Genomic DNA, 19,846 nt, shown 5'->3' with positions numbered 1-19,846 from the left:
AAAGGAGAAGAATCCCGCCACTGTAGTGGTACCCGATGGGGGAATTCCCGTTTTGCCAATCACACACATTAGTTAATAACTTCTTGAAACATGTATTCTCTGATACGCCTAAGTATGCTTTGAATTCTTGCTCAAGAAATGTACAAACAAAACTCTTAAAAACGTTTTGGAGTATAGTTTCAGATGCTTCATGGATCCTCAGAAGAAATTCCTCATTTCTGGTACTACTATTTCTCGCCCTTAAAATTTCTCTAACACTTCCCTGATCCACGACAGGGAGAACTTTCCCAAATTTCAAATGAAACTCATTTCTGGCGGGGGCGCCAATTTTGGCCGAAAAAGGGAAGGCTGCTGAGCTGTGGTAGCGGTGGGAGGGTTCCTGGCATTCACTAAAATTGATGCCTTGATGAAAGCAGCAGGACAATCTACACGTGGAAGGAGACTTGATTCCATTCCATTTTATGGGTTTCTCTTACTTGTTCTGCTGGGAAAACGAGAGAAAAAAAAAAAAACATACACCCGCCAAGTGGACCAGAAACAGGAGTACCAGGCGCCTGCGGAAAAGCTTACGCAGCGCACGCTGACCTCTCCGAAGGCTGGGCGAGGAGGACCCGCCCCATCGCTTTAACTCCTTCCTAGCCCTCCGCAGAGCTTCTTTCTTCCTCTCTGACCTCGGAAAAGAGGGGGTGGGGCCTTTGGGGCGGAAGTCGCGGTGCATTGTGGACTCGCCTAGTGTCGTGGAGTTCAGTCTGAATGAAAGTGGCGCGCCGCTGTTGACGTTCCTCGGTTTTGGAGCTGCTAGGATTCCGACCGCGGCCGGGATTCGGGTGCTTCGGGCCTCCGGGGCGGAGCGGACCGGACCGCGAGGAGGCGTCGGCGGCGGCGCGGCGAGCGTTGGTGAAAAGAGGCGGCTCTCCGCGCGGTCAAGACATGGCTCATAACAAGATCCCGCCGCGGTGGCTAAACTGTCCGCGGCGCGGCCAGCCGGTGGCAGGTAACCCTGGCGCGGGCTGTTTCAGTCCTTGCGCTCCGGAGGGGCCCGGAGATGGGCTGTCTGAGGGGCGCAGCTTTCGGTGGTTCCGATCCGATTAGTTACCTCTAATTTAATTCAGGACTGAGAAGCTTCATGCTCTGTTGGGTGAAGCTTCGTAGATGATTGTTTGGGAACATGGGCTGGAGGGGGTGGTCGGTGGTTGAAGCCCTTGTCACTGGCCTGTAAGAAGTTTAACAAAAAGTAAGGTAGACAGGAGGTTTGTGTGGTAGGAGCTGAGAACCCAGTAATACAATTGGCAATACTTTGAAGTTGAGTCAGAAGTTTGTGAACCTTTAAGGGTTCTTGGAAGGGGAAGTGACAAGTGTCAGTCTTGAGGTGGAGGGGGGCCAAAACGGAGGAGGGGGAGTTATTCCCAGCGGGGAAATGGGTCGAGACCGAAAATGGAAATCTGGAGATTTTAAAAAATTACTATTTTTACATGAGTTTTTGGTGGGGTTTCCGCCTATTTATCGAGTTTGACGTACCGTAAACTTTCAAGTGTTCGGTTTTGATAATTTTGACGTTCGTAGGTGTATACTTACATCGCATGAAACCAGCAGCAGAGTCAAGGTAGTGAACATAACCATCACTCCTCAGATTTCCTCCTGCCTCTTTGCAATTCCCTCCTCATGTAACCACATATCTGCTTTTTATCAGTATGGATTAGTTTGCATTTCCTAGAATTTTTTAAATAAATGGAAACATATAGTATGAACTTTTCTTTTTGGGTTTGTCATTATTTTGAGATTTATCCATGTTGCATATATCAGTACTTAATTCCTTTTTATTGTTGAGTAGTATTCCATTATGTGAACACACCACAATTTGTTATCCATTCACCTGTTGATGGACATTTGGGTTGTTCCAGTTTTAGGCTATTTCAGATAAAACTGCGATGATCGTTAATGTGTAAGTCTTTGTGTGGAATATGCTTTTATTTCTCTTAGGTAAATCTCTGGGAGAGAAATGGCTGAATCATACAGTAGGTATATTTGTCTAACTTTTTAAGCACTGCAAAAATCTTTTCCAAAATGGTAACATTTCACATTCCCACAGTCCGTAGTTAAGATTTCCATTTGCTCCATGTCCTTTCCAACATGTGGTGTGGTTGGTCTTTTAATTTTAACTATTTAAAAAAGTGTGTATTGTTATCTTATTGTGGTTTGAATGATGATGTTGCGTATCATTTCATGTATTTCTTGGCTATTTGTATATCTATTTGTGAAGTGACCATATCTTTTGCCAGTTTTTAAGTTAGGTGTTTATCTTATTTCATTATAAGAATTCTTTGCATATTGTAAATGCAAGTCCTTTGTTGGATATGTATTTTGCCAGTTTTTTCTTTAGTCTGTGGTTTGCCTTTTCATTCTCCTCTAACAGTTTCTTCTGAAAAGCAAAAAATTTGCTGATTTTATTTATTGGTTTTACTAGAAGGTATTTTGAAACAAAAATTATAGGGTTTCATAGTAAACTATGAGTACTTACTATTCATGGACATACCTATAGTATATCAACCTAGTAATTAAAAATTATCTGAGATTACCAGGTTTTCTGATTTTTCTGGTATGTCAACTTTTCTTCACAATTTTGGCTGCTCAGTACTGAATGAATTGAAGGAGAGGCGTAGAAGAAGGGAGATTAGTTAAGAACGTGTTGCGGTGGTCCAGGTGAAAGACAGTGATGGTTTACAAGTGGACATCAAGAGTAGTGGGCAGGGAAGCAGATGTGGCTCAACTGGTAGAGTGTCCACCTACCATATAGGAGGTCCAGGGTTTGAACTCAGGGCCTCCTGGCCTGTGTGGTGAGTTGGCCCATGTGCAGTGCTGCGGCGTGCAAGGAGTGTCGTGCCATGCAGGGGTGTCCCCTGAGCAGGGGAGCCCCACACGCAAGGAGTGTGCCCCGCAAGGAGAGCTGCCCCATGCGAAAAAAGTGCAGTCCACCCAGGAGTGGCACTGTACACATGGAGAGCTGACACAGCAAGATGATGCAAAAAAAGAGATACAGATTCTGGATGCTGCTGAGAATGCAAATGGGCACAAGAGAGCAGACAATGCTGGGGAGGGAGGAGAAGGGGAAAGAAAGAAAATAAGTCTTAAAAGTAGTGGGCAGATTTGAAAGATATTAAAGAAGGAAAATAAATGGGCAGAGCTTGGTGTCGGATTTTTTTTTATACTTTTTAAAATTAAAGTTAATAGATCACAAAGAATGTTACATTTAAAACCATAAGAGGTTCCCATGGTGTTGGATTTTGCATGAGGGAAAGAGTCAAAGTTCAGTACTATGTTTCTGGCTTATGTAACAACATGATTAGTATCATTAGGGCTTAATGGGGAAGCAGCAGTTTGGAGAAAATACTCTTAAGATCCTTGTTGCATATATAGGGATGTTGGGTAGACAGTTGGATATATGGTTTGGAATTCAGAGAACTTTTGAGTTGGAGATGTGCATTTGAGAATCACCAGCATAAAGACAATATTTAAAGATAGGGTAGTTAATTAGTCAGGATAAGTAATGCTAGTTTTTTAATAAACAACTCCCAAAACTCAGTGACTCAAATAAGATATGTTTATTTCTTGCTCATATTACTGCGTGATGAGTTAAGTAGTTTTCCTGGGAACTCTTCTCCAAGCGGTGATTTTCTAGGCTCTTTTCCATCTTGTGGTACTGTTATCTTAAAGATGTGACCTCTGAGGTTGCTGTGGAAGGGGGAGAGAGGAGTGGGTAGGCAGAGCAGGAGTGGGTAGGGAAAGCAGGAGTGTGTGTTCTCTCAGGGAGTTTTTATGGCCTGGCCTGGTAATAGCATTTCTTACTGCTGCCCACATCTCATTGACCGGAATCCAGTAACATGACCCTAACCTAACTACAAGAGAAGCTGAGATATGTAGTCTTTTTATGTGCCCTGGAAGAAGAAAATAAATGGGATTTGGTGAATAGATAGCATTATTTCTGTCATGGGAGTGGATAAGATCTTCCAGGCCAAGAATGTGGAGAGAGTAGAGGAGAAGGCCTAAGATGGAATTTATAGAAACCTGGCAATTAGAGATTGGGTAGAGGAAAAAAGAGGGACCAGATGAGTTGAGAAGGAATAGCAAGAGATTGGATGTAAGGTGGCTGGGTAGAAACCAGAGGTGTGTGGTTGATACCAAGAAGCCAAGAGAGTTTTTTTTAAGAAGGAAGGAGTTATCAGGCATATGAAATGCTGCTGAGATGTTCAGTAAGATACCAGAAAAGATGGTAACAATATGGAAGTTGTTGGTATCTCTGACGAGTACTTTCAGTGGGATTGTAGGTCAGAAGGCAGATTGGAGTGGATTGAAGAGATACTTGACTGCAAGCCTCTTAGGGAGTTGTAATGGATTGCTGAGGGGCTTGGGTAGACGGCTCTGAGATCAACCTTAGAGTCTTATTCTGACCTCTGGGATGGAATCGAGTGGCCAAAAGTTTCAGTGGCTTCAAAAAGTATGATCAGAAGTGACTTGAGAATGGCTACCTAACCTGAAGAGGAGGCTGGGTTTGGAACGTGAAAGAAGTAGGAATACCTACATGGATCCATCTACCAAGCCCATCGATGGACCTTACTCACTTCAGCAGATGCTGCTGAGATAGAAACAAATAATGCCCAAAGACCAGGTGCGGTGGTTACCACACATACAAAATGGGGACCGAAACCAAGAACATGTCCAGTCTGGGGTACACAATTCAGTCACACCTTCTAACATACCATATTATTTATTTAAGCTTATTATTTTATTGTTTATGGTGTGTTTTTCCCCAGTAGAATGTAAGATCTATAATGGCAGAGATTTTAATTGTTTTTATTTTTTTCCTTTAATGTATTTCACGCACCTAGAACAATGTCTGGTACATAGTAAGGTGCTCACTAAATCTGTTAAAGGAACTAAATGAAATATGATAATGTAGGTGAGGTGATGATGAAGAGGGGAAGAGGTGGTCAGATTCTGGGTATATTTTGAAGGTAGAGCTGATAGGAGTTACTTTTGGATTAGATGTGGGGTGTGAGAGAAAGGGGTCAAGGGTAACTCCAAAGGTAAGTAGACTGAACTGCTAGAAGAATGATGTTATTTGCTGTGATGGGGAAGACTGTGACAAGCAGTCATTGGAGTTTGAATATTGAGAATTCATATTTGGGTATAAGTTTGGAATGTCTGTTAGATATCAAATAGATACCAAGGTAGCTTGATATGAGAGTTCAGAGTTAGGGAAAGATTTGAGCTAGTGATACAAATTTGGGAGTTATGAGCACATGAATGGTTTTTCAAGGCATGAGATTAGATGAGACATCAGGGGAGTGAATGTAATAGAAGAGCCCCCTAAGAACTGAGCTCTGGGACAAAACATAGAGGGTTCAAGAAGATAAGGAAAAGCCAGTAAAGGAGACAGAAGGGGAACTAGGAGGAATGTAGTATAGTATCCCGGAAGCCAAGAGGGAGAAATGTGATCACTCTTGTTTCATATTGCTTAGAGCTTGAGTAAGGCGAGAACTAAGAATTGACCTTTGGATTCAGCAATGTAGAGGTTATTGTTGACTTTAAACTCTTTTGTAGGAATTAAAATATTTTAAAAACTCATCATTTCATGAAATTTTAAACATTTCATTCGTTATTTAATGAAAACATTTAAAAACTCATCTTTTCATTAAATAAACCATAATTATAAAAACACCCCTGGACAGGTGTCAAAACTTTACTTAGCTATCATTTTATGTAGATATTTATTTTCATTATTGATTTTGTTGTGTCTTAAAATGTAATCAGCTAAATAAAATAGGGGATTTTAAAATAGGCTTTAAAAGGGGACTTTCCCTATGCTTATATTGTGATTCAGAAAAAAGAAAAGGTCACAAAAGGTCAGTATGTCTTGCTGATATAATCATTGATAGTTGTTTCGAGCAGTTAGCACCTTCTCAGCCTTATAGCATATCCTAAAAATGAGATACAGGTAAGGCCCATAAGATGGAGAAAATTTTAACCTAATGTTGAAAGACATAAAATTAGGAATTTTAAAGGATTGAGTTAATTTACTTCATTATCAGTTTCCTAGTACAGTTATCTTGAAAAGTTTTACTTTTTTTTTTTTCAAGGAGGTACAAGGGATTGCTCCTGGGACCTTGTACATCCTAAGCAGGTGCTCAACTACTGAACTACACCTGCTCTGCTCTTGAAAAGTTTTAAGGCATTCTCTTTAATGTAGTGGTTTAGAATTTAGGTTCTTTTTTTTTTTCGGTGTTAACATTCCCTCTTCTCCCAGATTTTAAATTCTTTATGGTCTTATTTACTGTTAATTTTTCTTTTGATGTTATATTTGATTGTCAATTTGTAGGATTTATTTTGTTCTTAGAAGTTCCAAAGCAGTACCTTTTAAAGTACAATTTAGATTGAGAGTGCTCCATGAACAATTGTAGTTGCGTATTATTTTTCCATTTAAAGTGTTTTAAGAAGGTGATTTTGACAATTGATAATTAGAAGGTTTTAACATGGAACATTTTCGTTAATGAAAATTGTTACCCGTCTTAATGTTGTTTAGGAAAATTTTTACCTCTGAAGACAATGTTAGGACCAAGATATGATAGTCAAGTTGCTGAAGAAAATCGATTTCATCCCAGTATGCTCTCAAATTATCTAAAGAGTCTGAAGGTAAGAAACAAAACATTTTTTGGTACTGATATAATATACTGTATCCCAGTTTTGTTCTTCAGATAGCTTTTTCTTTTTCTTTTTTTTTTAAAATATGGGTTATGACCAATGGTTGTCATGAAATCAGTTTAATGGGAAACAATCTCTCTCTCTCTATATATATATATTTATTTTTTATTTCTCTCCCTTACCCTCATTATCTGCTCTCTGTCCATTTGCTATGTATTTTTCTGCGTCCGCTTGCATTATTGGGCGGCACTGGGAAACTGTGTCTCTTTTTTCTTGTGTCATATTACTGTGTCAGCTCTCTGTGTCTCTCTCTGTCAGCTCTCTGTGGTGCCACTCCTGGGCAGATTGCACTTTTTCACACGGGGTGGCTCTCCTTGTGGGCGCCCCTGTGTGGCACAGCACTCCTTGTTCATGGCAGCACTGCGCATGGGCCAGCTTACCACACAGGTCAGGAGGCCCTGGGTATTGAACCTTGGATCCTCCATATGGTAGGCGGATGCTCTCTCATTTGAGCCATGTCTGCTTCTCAGCTTTTTCTTAAATTATTTACAAATAATTATAGACTCCTGGGAGATGACAAATAGGGAACACAGAGTTTGGTGAACCTGTTCCTCTAGCTCCCTGCAGTCATGACACCTTATATAACTATAGTAAAATAACAAAACCTGGAAATTGATGTAGGTACAGTACTTTTAACTAGATTACAGACCTTATTTAGTTTTTACCAGTTTTCATGTACACTCATTTGTTTGTGTGTGTGTGTGTATATAATGCTATGCAATTTGATCTCATGCATAGATTTGTGGTGGTGGTTACAGAACTGTCCCATCTCCACAAATGAACTCCCTCATATTACCCATTTATAGTCAGATGGTCTCTCCTCCTTAGGCCATGTCCCTGGCAACTGCTAATCTGTTTTCTAGCTCTGTAATTTCCTTATTTCAGAGTGTTTTAAAAAAGGAGTTATATAGTATGTGACATTTTGGGATTGGCTTTTTTTTCACTTAATATAATGCCCTGGAGATCCAGCAAACTTATTGCATGTATAAACAAGAAGTTTGTTCCTTTTTATTACTGATTAGTATTTGATTGTATGGCCATACCATACTTTAAACCATTATTCTGTTGAAGGACATTTGTTTTGTTTCTGGTTTTGGGATATTATGTATAAAGCTGCTATAAACATTCATATATAGGTTTTTGTGTGAATACAAGTTTCATTTTTCTGGGATAAAGGCCCAAGAATGTGATTGCTGGGTCATATGGCCAGTTTATGTTTAATTTTATAAGAAACTGCCTAACTCTTTTCCAGAGTGGCTGTACCATTTTTTTTATTCCTATCAGATAGCCTTTTAAGAGTAAATGAAACTTTTTTTTTTTATTATCCTGACATAAGAACATAAGACTGTTCTTTGTTATTTTATTTTATAATCTTGGTCATCTATTATTGATGCCATATTAGTGCATTCAACAAATATTAGTGCCTATTATATTCAAGGATCATATCATGAGATAGAAAAGTAGTCACCTATTTTGTAGTGCTGTCACTCGTATCTTTTCTCACTCTGGCTTTATACTGATTGTTTTGTTAATATCTTGATTTAGCCTACCTCCAAGCTTTTAATTTTTATTATCGATAATCATATGGTAAATCATTGCTAATATTGATAGTATTAAACATCTCCTAGGTGGCTATGCTAAGAGCTTGGGCTTAAGAGAACCAGATAGCCTGAGTTTGAACCTCAGCTTGCTACATACAGTTTTGTGGGCAAGTTATATAATCTCTTTGTTTCAGTTTCCTTGACTGTAGAAAAGAAATAGTGCATATAGATCACATAGAACAGTGCTTTGACAGAGTAAGGGCTTCATTCAGTTCACAACAACCTATGAAGTAGATACTATTATTATCCTTACCTTGTAGATTGAGATGATCTTTTGTGAAAAATAAATATAAATATGTATGTATGTGTATACACACAAATACATCCTACCCACACATTTATACGTCTGTAAATAGTTTGGGGTTCATGTCACACAGTACAGTTTCTCAGTCTCCTTGGTTAAACTATTCCTATGTATTTTGAAAATTCTCCTTTTTCTGCTTATTGTCACTTTTCATTTGCTTCTTGTTTTGAACCTGGAGACAAACAACATGGTTCTGATTCCAGCCCACTAAGAAGCTGTATTTTAGTTTCTGAATCTTTGTGTCTGGCTGTTTGGCCATCCACATTCTCTGAAGAAAGTAGTAGAGGCCATTATGACAGCTAGTTATGTTTCAGAAGCCTACATTTTTGTCTGTTTTATAGTATGTGAAATTTAAGTGTTTTTGCTCTTTTTTCCCCTGTAACAATGGAGTCTAATTATTATGTAGACCAGTTTACTTTAGGCAAGTCCCACTATAGGTAATCAATAAAAGCAACAACAAAATAAAAAAAAGAACAATTTAAAAAGTGTAGATAATTTCTCTTGCCTTTCTCCCCAGAGAGTATGTGCTTCAGAGTGAGGTGGAAGATATGTGAATTAGCTGTTCCTTTGGTTTGGCTCAGTTCCTGTGTGCATTTCTTAGTGTGACTCTTTTACCAGCCTGAATGTGATTCTAGATTTAAAGATTTTTTGTACTGCATGGTCCCTGAACACAAGCCAACTACAGTTAGTATTTAACGGAAGAAATAATGATTTTTTTCCCAACCCAGGAGGAAAAGCTGGCTATGATGGACTTACTGAGAGATGGGATTGTCTCCAATGAGATGAACAAATATGGCCCTCTGTATTGCCTTTATTGGTTATTTAGTGATTTACACACTTTTTTTTTTGGTTCTTAATACTCATTTTAAAATTTGATTCTGCCTAGGATGTAATTCTATTCTGGTTATTTTTATCTTTTAAAAATTAGACAAAGCATACACTCTCCCTTTCATTTTTACTCCTTATCTGCCCCATAGTTTTCCATATTTAGATTTTTTTTTTTTTTTTTTTTTTTTTGAGGTACGGGTGCTGGGGATTGAACGTAGGACCTTGCATGTGGGAAGCCAGCACTCAACCACTGAACTACACTAGCTCCCCCAAGTTGATTTTTTCATTTGTTCATTTGACTGTTTTTGTTTTTAGGAGGTACTGGGGATCAAACCTGGAACCTTGTACATGGAAAGCAGGCGTTCAACCACTTAAGCCTCATCTACTCCCCAGATTTTTTTTTTTTAAGTGTATCCTTTCAGGATTTCTTTATACATGTAGGAGCAATGAAAGTATAGATTATTATTTTCTCTCTTTTTACACACATTAGTACATTATATATGATGTTCTGAACCTCGCTTTTTTCATTTAGTAGTATGTTTTGGATTATAATATTTGTACACAAAGAGCTTCTTTATTCTTTTTTATGGTTTCATAGTATTCTATTAAATTGTGTACCACAATTTATTTAACTAGTTCCTTATTGATTTACCTGGCTTGATTTATCTGTATGGTTCCTTCAGAGAGTATATTTGTGCTAGCATTTTGAGATTTACCACCACTGGGTCTTTTCCCCATTTTTATATGTCTGCATTTTATTTTCCCTCTTGTATTGCTTCTACTTCATTATAACTTCTCTACAGTCTTCTCTAGCTCCCTTAGCTCTTATGTAGATGGTGGTAGGTCTACCACTTCAAGATGAGCTCTTGCTATAGAAACTGTATTTCTGTTGGCATTTTCTGATATCTGCCACTGTTGGACATGCTTCTTCTCTCTTCCAGCTCACACAGCTTTTGCAGCAATTTTAATTCCTTTTGGAAGCTCTTAGACATTTTTAAAATATGTGGATTTTATTTGCTCCTGCTTTCACTGAAAATGGAGTTTGAGTTGTTCTTTTTATTCCCCCCCACTTGATTTTGTATGCTATTAAGGAAGAGAAGAGGGAAATTGCTGTCTCATACTGCCATTTCATTTTAACCTCTTTTTCTTTTCAAAGAATATATCTTTCCTGTATTTCAGAAAATATATAGAAAAGTTATTAATCAAGTAGAAAGGGGGATATATTTATGTGTTTATGACATAAATGGTTTGTCTTATCTTTTAAGTCAGGGGCCTAGTGTGGTATTAAGTCTAGAGATGACAAATAGGTAGATAGGTTTCATACAGAGTGATTGGTAGTGGCTGCCTAGACTGCAGGGTTGATGTGTTCCTAGAGATGCTCTAACGTCTTGTCTAATAAATCATAGGGGGAATAGCAAATGCAGAAAAATATGGTAGTGTTCTTTTTTAACTCCGGGTGCTCTCAGTGCTAGGTAGACTTTTGTGATGTTGGGAATTGAGCCTGTTTTGCTTATGATCCTGTTTCTTCTTTAGTTTGGGGGTTAAGTAATTTCATTTATTTTATGGAGTGCCTGCTAAGTTTTATTGCCTTGGATAAGACCTGGATGAGTGGTACTTTTGCTGTCAGTGGTTCAGTGGCAGTGTGAGTGCAAAATCTTCCTCATTGTAGATGGTGAACTATATGTGGTATTCCCATTTATTTAGCTTGCTTTGGAACACATTCACTTATTAGTACATCTTTCTTTCTTTCTTTTTTTTTTTTTTTTTAAGGTTAAGATGGGCTTGTTGGTGGACCTGACAAATACTTCGAGGTTCTATGACAGAAATGACATAGAAAAAGAAGGAATCAAATATATAAAACTTCAGTGTAAAGGGTAAGTCGTGTACCAAGACTCATTAAAATTGAAAACTTCAAATGAAATTTGTAATCTCTTCTTTTTCCAAATTTTTTTTCCATATTGCTAGACATGGCGAATGCCCTACAACTGAGAACACTGAGACATTTATTCGTCTGTGTGAACGGTTTAATGAAAGAAACCCACCTGAACTTATAGGTATGTCTGACTGTCTTTTACCACTGTTGAACATTTTATTTTGCAGTTGGATTTCCATTTTCTTTTTTGCAATGAATTAATATAGAAGTTTTTTTCTCTTTTAAATAACCACCAAGAGGTGTTTATTAGAGTAATAGACTTTTTTGAACTATAAAATAAAACTTTTACATTTTTCAAGATGAAGACCTAATTCTCACCATAGCTCTTCCTTTTACTGCCTCCCCTCCCCATGAGACATTTTGGTCCATATTTTAAGTGGATTTACTTTAAGTGACCTTTATCAATAGCTAATTATTCTTAGAATTATTATTATCTTCATTTTGTAGATAGAGAAACTGTGGCTTAGAGAGGTTAAATAACTTGTCTTAGGTCAATTTGTTTAGCAAGCTGTGGAGCCAAGATTCCAACCCAGGCCTGTCTGACTCTAGAGCTCAGGCTCTAGAGTTCATTAAACTATATTGTGTCCCTCTTGTGAAATGCAGTTTTTTACCAATGCTGTTAACATTTGAAACTGTCAGATTCCCAGGAAAATATCAATCATCTTTAATCTTTCTTCTCAGAGATAGCTGCTTTTATTTTTTTAAAGAATATTTCCTTCTGGTCTTTTCATCTTTCATATTTTTACATCCTTGAACTTTTACTGTACATAAAATATGTGACAGGTGTACATGAGAGTCAGTGTTCTGAAAGGAGAGTCAGATTTTAATTAGAGCAAGAAAGTGAATGAACCCATAGTCATCTATTCATTCAGATATGTTGATTGAACATTTACTATGTACCAGGCATGGTCTAAGTGCTGTCGCCATGACCTTGTTTTCAGGGGGTTTACAGACTCTAGTTGTAAATAGACAACTTAATCTAATAACTGTAATCCACTGTTATATAGGAGAGGTAAGTAAAGGATGTATAGGGCCCTACCTGTGCCAGTTTTGAGGGATCTGAGACAGATTCATTAGAAAAAAAATATGTATGTGTATATATACATACTATGTATAAAAATAGAGGGGAGCGGATGTGGCTTAAGCAGTTGAGTACCTGTTTCCCATGTGCAGGGTCCCGTGTTCAATCTCCAGTAACTAGTAAAACCAAACAAACGAAAAAACCAACTCTCATTGGGGAGTGGATGTAGCTTGGTGGTTGAGCACCTACTTCTCATGTACGAGGTCCTGAGTTCAACCCCTGGTAGCACCTAAAAAAATTTATGTATATACACACACACACACACACACAAACATACATATATACATACATATACATACATATATATGTAATAAATATAGTTATTCAAGCTGGATCTGTAGGACACTCTAAGAGAAGAGAGAGGACAGAAATTATATTGATATTTATGTTTTCTTAGTGTTTTTTTAAAAAAATGTATTAAGACATATTTGATGTTAATAAAAGCAAATTTAGTGTTTATGTAAGTTATAGAAAATAATAGTGAAATCAGCACCTGTGAACTCATTTCAGTAATAGAATATTATATCATTGACGTTTCCTATGTATCCTTTGACTCATCAAGACCACATCTAATAGAGGAGTAAAATATGGAGTAGGTGGACTTACTGGTATTCTACTATAGAATTATTGTGACTTTAGCAATGGAAGAAATTCTGTCATTGATGTGGAGACAATGGTCACAAGAGTTGCCAAGGGCAGGGAGAGGGAAGAAGAGGTGAGATATGGGGCCATTTTATGGGGTGTGGAGTTGTCTTGAATGATATTGCAGGGACAGATGCAGGACATTATATATCCTGCCATAACCCACTGAATGGACTGGAGGAGAGTGTAAACTACAATGTAAAGTATAATCCATGCAGTGTAGCAGTGCTTTAAAATGTATTCATCAAATGCAATGAATGTGCCACACTGATGAAAGAGGTTGCTGTGGGAGGAGTGGGGGTAGGGTGGGGAGTGGGGTATATGGGAACCTCTTATACTTTTTAATTTAACATTTTATGTGGTCTATGTATCTTAAAAAAAAAAAGACAATTAAACAAATCCAATGACAAAAAAAGAAAAGACCACATCTGAGAATTTATTGTAAGGAAGTAGAGACGTATATAAAGATTTATGTGAAAGGAATTTCATCACAGCTTCTTTTGTAATAAAAACTGGAAGCCGCTTATATATCTGATAAAAGCTGGTCATTTATATTGCATAGTATGCAACTATTTCACAGAACAGTAGTACATTAATATATATGTCATAATATGTGATATATATATATTTACACAATCGTGTATATATAAGAAGTATGTTTATATATACACACATATATTTAAATAAATGACTAAAGATATAGGGCCTATGGTAGAACTGAGGCCTTTATTTGAAGAATTGAAAACGAACCACAAAACTTTTTTCATTTGAAGGAAGCCATTGTAGGGATTAATGTTAAATATACTTGAGGAATTCAGAGGGGAGTAGACAAGAAGTCATAACACTTGGCCCCAAAATATCATGATCTCAGAAAGATGAATAGTAGTACTTGGTTTAGGAAAACAAGGTGATCCTTGTTTGTAAATTGTGTAGTTGTAGTTTTGGAAGAGCTGATGGGAAAAATATCTAAATTGAGTGTTTCACAGGTTTTAAAAATTTCAGAACTCTGCAATAAGTAAAAGTGGACTTGGTAGGCTTATCAAAAATCAGTTGACTGTGGAGGTGAGTGTCTATTCTGAACTTTCAATTTGAATTCATTTGTCATTTGTCTATCTTTATGCTAATACCATGCTGTTTTGACCACTGTAGCTTGGTAATATGCTTAAGGTCAGGAAGTGTGAGACTTCTGACTTTGCTCTTCCTTTTTAAGAGTGTAGGGTGTTTTTAGCTATGCAGGGCCCCTTTCCCTGCCAATCAAATTCAGTAATGTCTTTTTTCTATTTCTGTAAAGTAGGCTGTTGGAATTTTGATTGTGATTGCACTGAATTTGTAAGTCAGTTTGGGTAGAATTGACATCATAACAATATTTAGTTTTCCAATCCATGAACATGAAATATTCTTCCATATGGTTATGGTCATCTTCAATTTCTTTACCCATTCTTCCAATCTCTGCCTTTTGACAGGATAGTTTAACCTATTTACATTTAAAGTAACTACTGATAATGCAAGACTGTTTTCCGCCATTTTGCTATTTGGTCTTTGTAAGTCTTATACCTATTTTTTCCTCTCAATTCCATTAAACACTTACTTTTACATTTGCTTTTTTATAGTGTAGCATTTTGAGTCCCTTCTCATTTCTTTCTGTATATATTTTTCATATATTTTCTTTGTAGTCACCCTGGGGCTTAAATTATCATAAATCTATAATAACATGTTTGATTTGATACCAACTTAACTTAAATCACATTCACATAAACTGTTCCTATATCCTTCTCTCTCCCATTTTTGTTATACTTCTTACAGATTATGTCCTTATGCATTGTATGTCCCAAACCATAGATTTATCATTACTTTTTATGCATTTACATTTTATAACCTATAAGAAGTAAAAGGTGGGGTTACATACCAAAAGAAACAACAGTACTGGCATTTATAATTACCAGTATGATTACTTTTACCCAGGCATCTTTATTTCTTTATACCACTTTGATCCACTCTCCAGTATCTTTTCCTTTCAGTCTGAAGAACTCTCTTTAGCATTGCTTGTAGGGCTGGTCTAGTGTTGGTAAGCTCCCTCAACTTTTTTTTTTAAAGATTTTTAAAAATTTATTTCTCTCCCTGCCCCCCATTGTCTGTGCTCTGTGTCCATTCGCTGTGTGTTCTTCTGTGTCCACTTGTATTCTTGTCAGTGGCACTGAAAATCTGTATCTCTTTTTGTTGTGTCATCTTGCTGCATCAGCTCTCCGTGTGTGCGGTGCCACTCTTGGGCAGGTTGTGCTTTTTTCGTGTGGGGTGGCTTTCCTTACAGGGCAGACTCCTTGCACGTGGGGCTCCGCTATGTGGGGCACTCCTTGTGCTTATCAGCACTGCGCATGGGCCAGCTCACCACAGGGGTCAGGAGGCCGGGGGCTTGAACCCTGGACCTATTTTATTTTATTTTGTTTATCTGGGAATATATTAATCTCTCCCTCTTTTTTTTTTTTTTTTTTTTTTTAGGAGGTACTGGTATTGAACCCAGGACTTCATACATGGGAAGCAGGCACTCTACCACTGAGCTACATCGGCTCCCCAGTGAGAGCTCCTTTTTTTGTTTGTTTTTATGAGGGTACTGGGGATCGAATCTGGGACCTTGTGTATGGAAAGCAGGCAATAAACTCAAGCTACCTCCTTTCCCCTCTCCCTTATTTTTGAAAGACTGTTTTGTTGGATTTAAAATTCTTTTTTTTTTTTTAAAGATTTATTTTATTTATTTCTTTATCTTCTCCCCCCTCACCCCCACTGTTGTTTGTTCTCACTGTCTACTTTCTGTGTCTGTTTGTTGTGTGTTCTCTGTGTCTGCTCATCTTTTTAGGAGGCACTGGGAACTGAAACTGGGACATCCCATGTGGTAGGTGGGCACCCAACTGCTTGAGCCACATCCGCTTCCTGTGCTGAATATAAAATTCTTGATTGGCAATTCTTACAGCACTTTAAATATTTTGGCTTACTACCTTCTTGCCTCCGTGGTTTCTGATGAGTAACTGGTCCTTAATCTTACTGGGACTCTCTTGTACATAACATGCTGGTTTTCTCCTGCAGCTTTCAGAACTCTCCTTGTCCTTGGCATTTGATAATCTCACCATTATGTATGTGTCTGGGTGTGGTTCTCTTTTTTTTTCCCATTTCAATAATAATAATAACAAAAAACAAATAGAAAATTCTTATGTCTCAGTTTCTCTCTGTTTCCCATTCTGTACATAGCTGCTATTTCTGGCTATTCTTGGACAACTATTTGTTTATTAAGCAGTTTTATTGAGATATAGTCACATATCATATGATCTATCTAAAGTGTAATCAATTGCTTTTACTATAATCACAATGTTGTACATTCATCATCTCAAAAAATTTTAGAACAATTTCATTACTCCAAAAAGAAAGATTCCACGCCCGTTAGCATTCCTTCCCTAACCCTATATAACCACTAATCTAATTTCATCTGTATAAATTAATATTTACGTTTTATATAAATGGAATCATACAATATGTAGTACTCTGTGTCTCTCTCCTTCCCTTCAATGTAATTTTTTTTTTTCGGTCTGATATTAACGTTTTGTAGTTTTAACATACATTTGTTCAACTTGAAATAAAAATGGTTTTATATTTGTAATTTTTACCCATATTCATATTTCATATAATGTATTTTTATTTTACGTAATATGTTTAGTTCATAATAGGGCAGTCATACAGTATTTATCCCATTGTGTCTGGCTTCCTTCACTCAACATAATGTCCTTTAGGTTCATCCATGTTGTCGTATGTTTCACAGCTTCATTTTTTCTTACAGCTGTATAATATTCCATTGTGTGTATACTCCACAATTTGTTTACTCATTAATCAGTTGATGGACACCTGGGTTGTTTCCAACTTTTGGCTATATGAATAATGCTTCTATGAACATCGGTGTGCAGATGTCTATTCATGTCACTGCTCTCAGTTCTTCTGGTTATATACCTAGCAAAGGTATTGCCAGGTTGTGGTTCTCTTTTAATTTGTCCTATTTGGGATTCTTTGGGTTTCTTAAATGTGCATATTTATGTCCTTTGTTAACTTTGAGAAGTTTCTGCCATTTTTTTCTTTGAATATTTCTTCTGCCCCTTTCTTCTTCTGGGGCTCCCATAATACATATATTGATAAGTTTTATGGTATCTCTCAAGTCCCTTAGGCTCTCTGTGCTTTTTTTTTGTCCCCCCATCCCCATTCCCCCTGTTGTCTGTTCTCTGTGTCCATTTGCTGTGTGTACCTCTGTGTCCGCTTGTATTCTCATTAGGTAGCTCCAGGAACTGATAATCCTGGGATCTTCCGGAGTGGGAGAGAGGCGATTACTTTCTTATGCCATCTCAGCTCCCTGTTCTGCTACGTCTTCTTATTGTCTCTCCTCTGTGTCTCTTGTTGCGTCATCTTGCTGCACCATTTCTCTGCGTTGGCTGGCACTCCTGTGCTGGGCAGCTTTCCTGCGTGGGCCGGCACTCTGCATTGGCCAGCTCGCTGCTCAGGCCAGGCTGCCTCACCAGGAGGCCTTGGGCATTGAACCCTGGGCCTTCTGTATGTTAGATGGGAGCCCATTTGGTTGAGCCACGTCTGTTTCCCTCACTGCAGTTTTTGAAATTCTTTTTTTGTTTCTGCTCAGCCTGAATCATTTCAATTGTTTTGTCTTTGAGTTCACTGATTCTCTCTTCTGCCTACTCCAAACTGCTCTTGACAGTTTTCACTTTAGTTATTGTTGTCTCAAATCCAGTATTTCTGTTTGGTTCCTTTTAAAATTTTATGTCTTTATTCAGATTCCACTATTGTTCATTAATTGTTTTCTTGATATCCTTTGTTTCTTTCTCTGTGTTTTCCTATAGCATATTAAGGATCATTTTTTAAAGTCTTTGTCTGGTATGTCCAACTGCTGATATTCTTCATTGATGGTTTCTGGATTTTTATTTTATGCCTTTGGGTGGACCATCATTTCCTTTTTCTTTGTTTGTCTTGTAATCTTTAGTTGCATGCTGTACATTTTAATATTCTGATATGTTAGTTCTGGGATTTAGTTCCTGAGTTGTCTGTTCCTTAAGTTTGTATCCAGCCAGTGATATGACAGAGATTTCCTTGAGTGCCAGGAACTAACAACAACAACAAAAAAACCAGTAGTGCAAAAAACATCTTTCACAGTCTTTGTAAATTGTCCTCTTATTGACTGGCGCTCTGTTTAAGAGTTTAGCCCTTTTATCAAGAAGATCAGCCTTAGGTGAATATGAAAGTACCGGGTCTCCTCTGTACTCCTCTGAGCCTGCATCATGTCCTGGGTTTGTGCTTCTTTGTGACCTTGGGAATTCCCCTGATTACAGGCATTTAAATACCCCCTTTACTTGCTATGAAGTAGACTTTATCCCTCTCCCATGTGCTGTTTTGTATGACTTAAAGCATGTAATCCTTTGTCACAGGTCACTTTGACTTGTTTCTTACTCTGCCTTAGCTCTGTAAGCTGCTTCTGCCTTCAGGTAGTTCTGGGAGAGTGAATCTGGGAAATGTTTACTGGTTCATTCTTTAAGGCTGCAACTTGATAGATAGGCAGTAACATACAGGCACCCCCGTAGCCACCATATGGGTTGGCCTGTTTCTTCTGAAATAGGGTCAGGGACCCACAGTGGGAGTGCAGGCAAGCTCCACACTACACGCCAGCTCCACATTGCACTGGGGAGGGCAAGGAAGAGGCCAGCAAGGGCACCACGAGTTTCCTCTACCATTTTTTTTTTTTAAGATTTATTTATTTATTTCTCTCCCCCCCCCCCCCACCCCGGTTGTCTGTTTTCTGTGTCTATTTGCTGCATCTTCTTTGTCCCCTTCTGTTGTCAGCGGCACGGGAATCTGTGTTTCCTTTTTTGTTGTGTCATCTTGTTGTGTCAGCTTTCCGTGTGTGCAGCACCATTCCTGGGCAGGCTGCACTTTCTTTTGTGCTGGGTGGCTTTCCTTATGGGGTGCACTCCTTGCGCATGGGGCTCCCCTATGCAGGGGACACCCCTGCGTGGCAGGGCACTCCTTGCGCACATCAGCACTGCGCATGGGCCAGCTCCACACAGGTCAAGGAGGCCCGGGGTTTGAACCGCGGACCTCCCATGTGATAGGCAGACACCCTAATTGCTGGGCCAAGTCCGCCGCCCCCTCTACCATTTTTAAATCTGTGTTTTCCTGCTTCCACACTTGCCCAGTTACTATAATCCTTTAACCATTTTCTGGAGTTTTAAGGAAGATGTCTCTGGCACTTTTTGCTAGTTATTCAGAGTCTGTGGAGTAATGGCACCCTGGAGTGTCTTATGCTGCCATCTTGGTCCTGTTTTTTTTCTTTTTTAATTCTGTCATTTTTTTTGAGAAACAGGGAAATTCGTCCTTGTAGAATAACCCACATTCTGGATTTATCTGATTGTTTCCTCATAAAATCACTTAACTTGTTTCTTTGTCTTATGTCCTGTAAATTGGTAGTTAAATCTAGAGACATAATACGTTCAGTTTTAAGATTTTAAACACAAGCACTTCATATCTGGTGCTGTGTATTTTCTTTTACAAGTACATCAAGAGGCATTATATCTGGTGTCTCACTTTTAGTGATACTAAGATAGCTAAGTTGCTTTAGGTGGTGGTAGCTTATTTCCTCCATATATCTTTTTTTTTTTTAATTCCCC

General features: G+C 38.1%; 1 protein-coding gene across 6 annotated transcripts in view; it reads left to right on the top strand.

Annotated features, from left to right (window-relative positions):
- Positions 1-591: 591 nt before the first annotated feature.
- RNGTT (RNA guanylyltransferase and 5'-phosphatase) overlaps positions 592-19,846 on the top strand; it is a 355,704-nt gene continuing 336,449 nt past the window's right edge. The window contains exons 1-6 of one of the 6 annotated variants that reach the window (XM_071218593.1): positions 733-994; positions 1,981-2,015; positions 6,578-6,687; positions 11,260-11,363; positions 11,455-11,543; positions 15,642-15,716. In XM_071218593.1, coding sequence (XP_071074694.1) covers positions 2,000-2,015; positions 6,578-6,687; positions 11,260-11,363; positions 11,455-11,543; positions 15,642-15,716 — 394 coding nt within the window. In that variant the 5' untranslated portion in view covers positions 733-994; positions 1,981-1,999. Of the gene's footprint in view, positions 995-1,980; positions 2,016-6,577; positions 6,688-11,259; positions 11,364-11,454; positions 11,544-15,641; positions 15,717-19,846 lie in introns of all 6 variants that reach the window. The other 5 variants (XM_058307139.1, XM_071218594.1, XM_071218595.1 and 2 more) reach the window with 5 other exon arrangements.

The sequence above is a fragment of the Dasypus novemcinctus genome, chromosome 11 (assembly GCF_030445035.2).
Source record: "Dasypus novemcinctus isolate mDasNov1 chromosome 11, mDasNov1.1.hap2, whole genome shotgun sequence".
Taxonomy (NCBI): Eukaryota; Metazoa; Chordata; class Mammalia; order Cingulata; family Dasypodidae; genus Dasypus; species Dasypus novemcinctus.
Note: the sequence above shows the minus strand (reverse complement) of the source record. Positions and strands in the feature narration are given on the sequence as shown.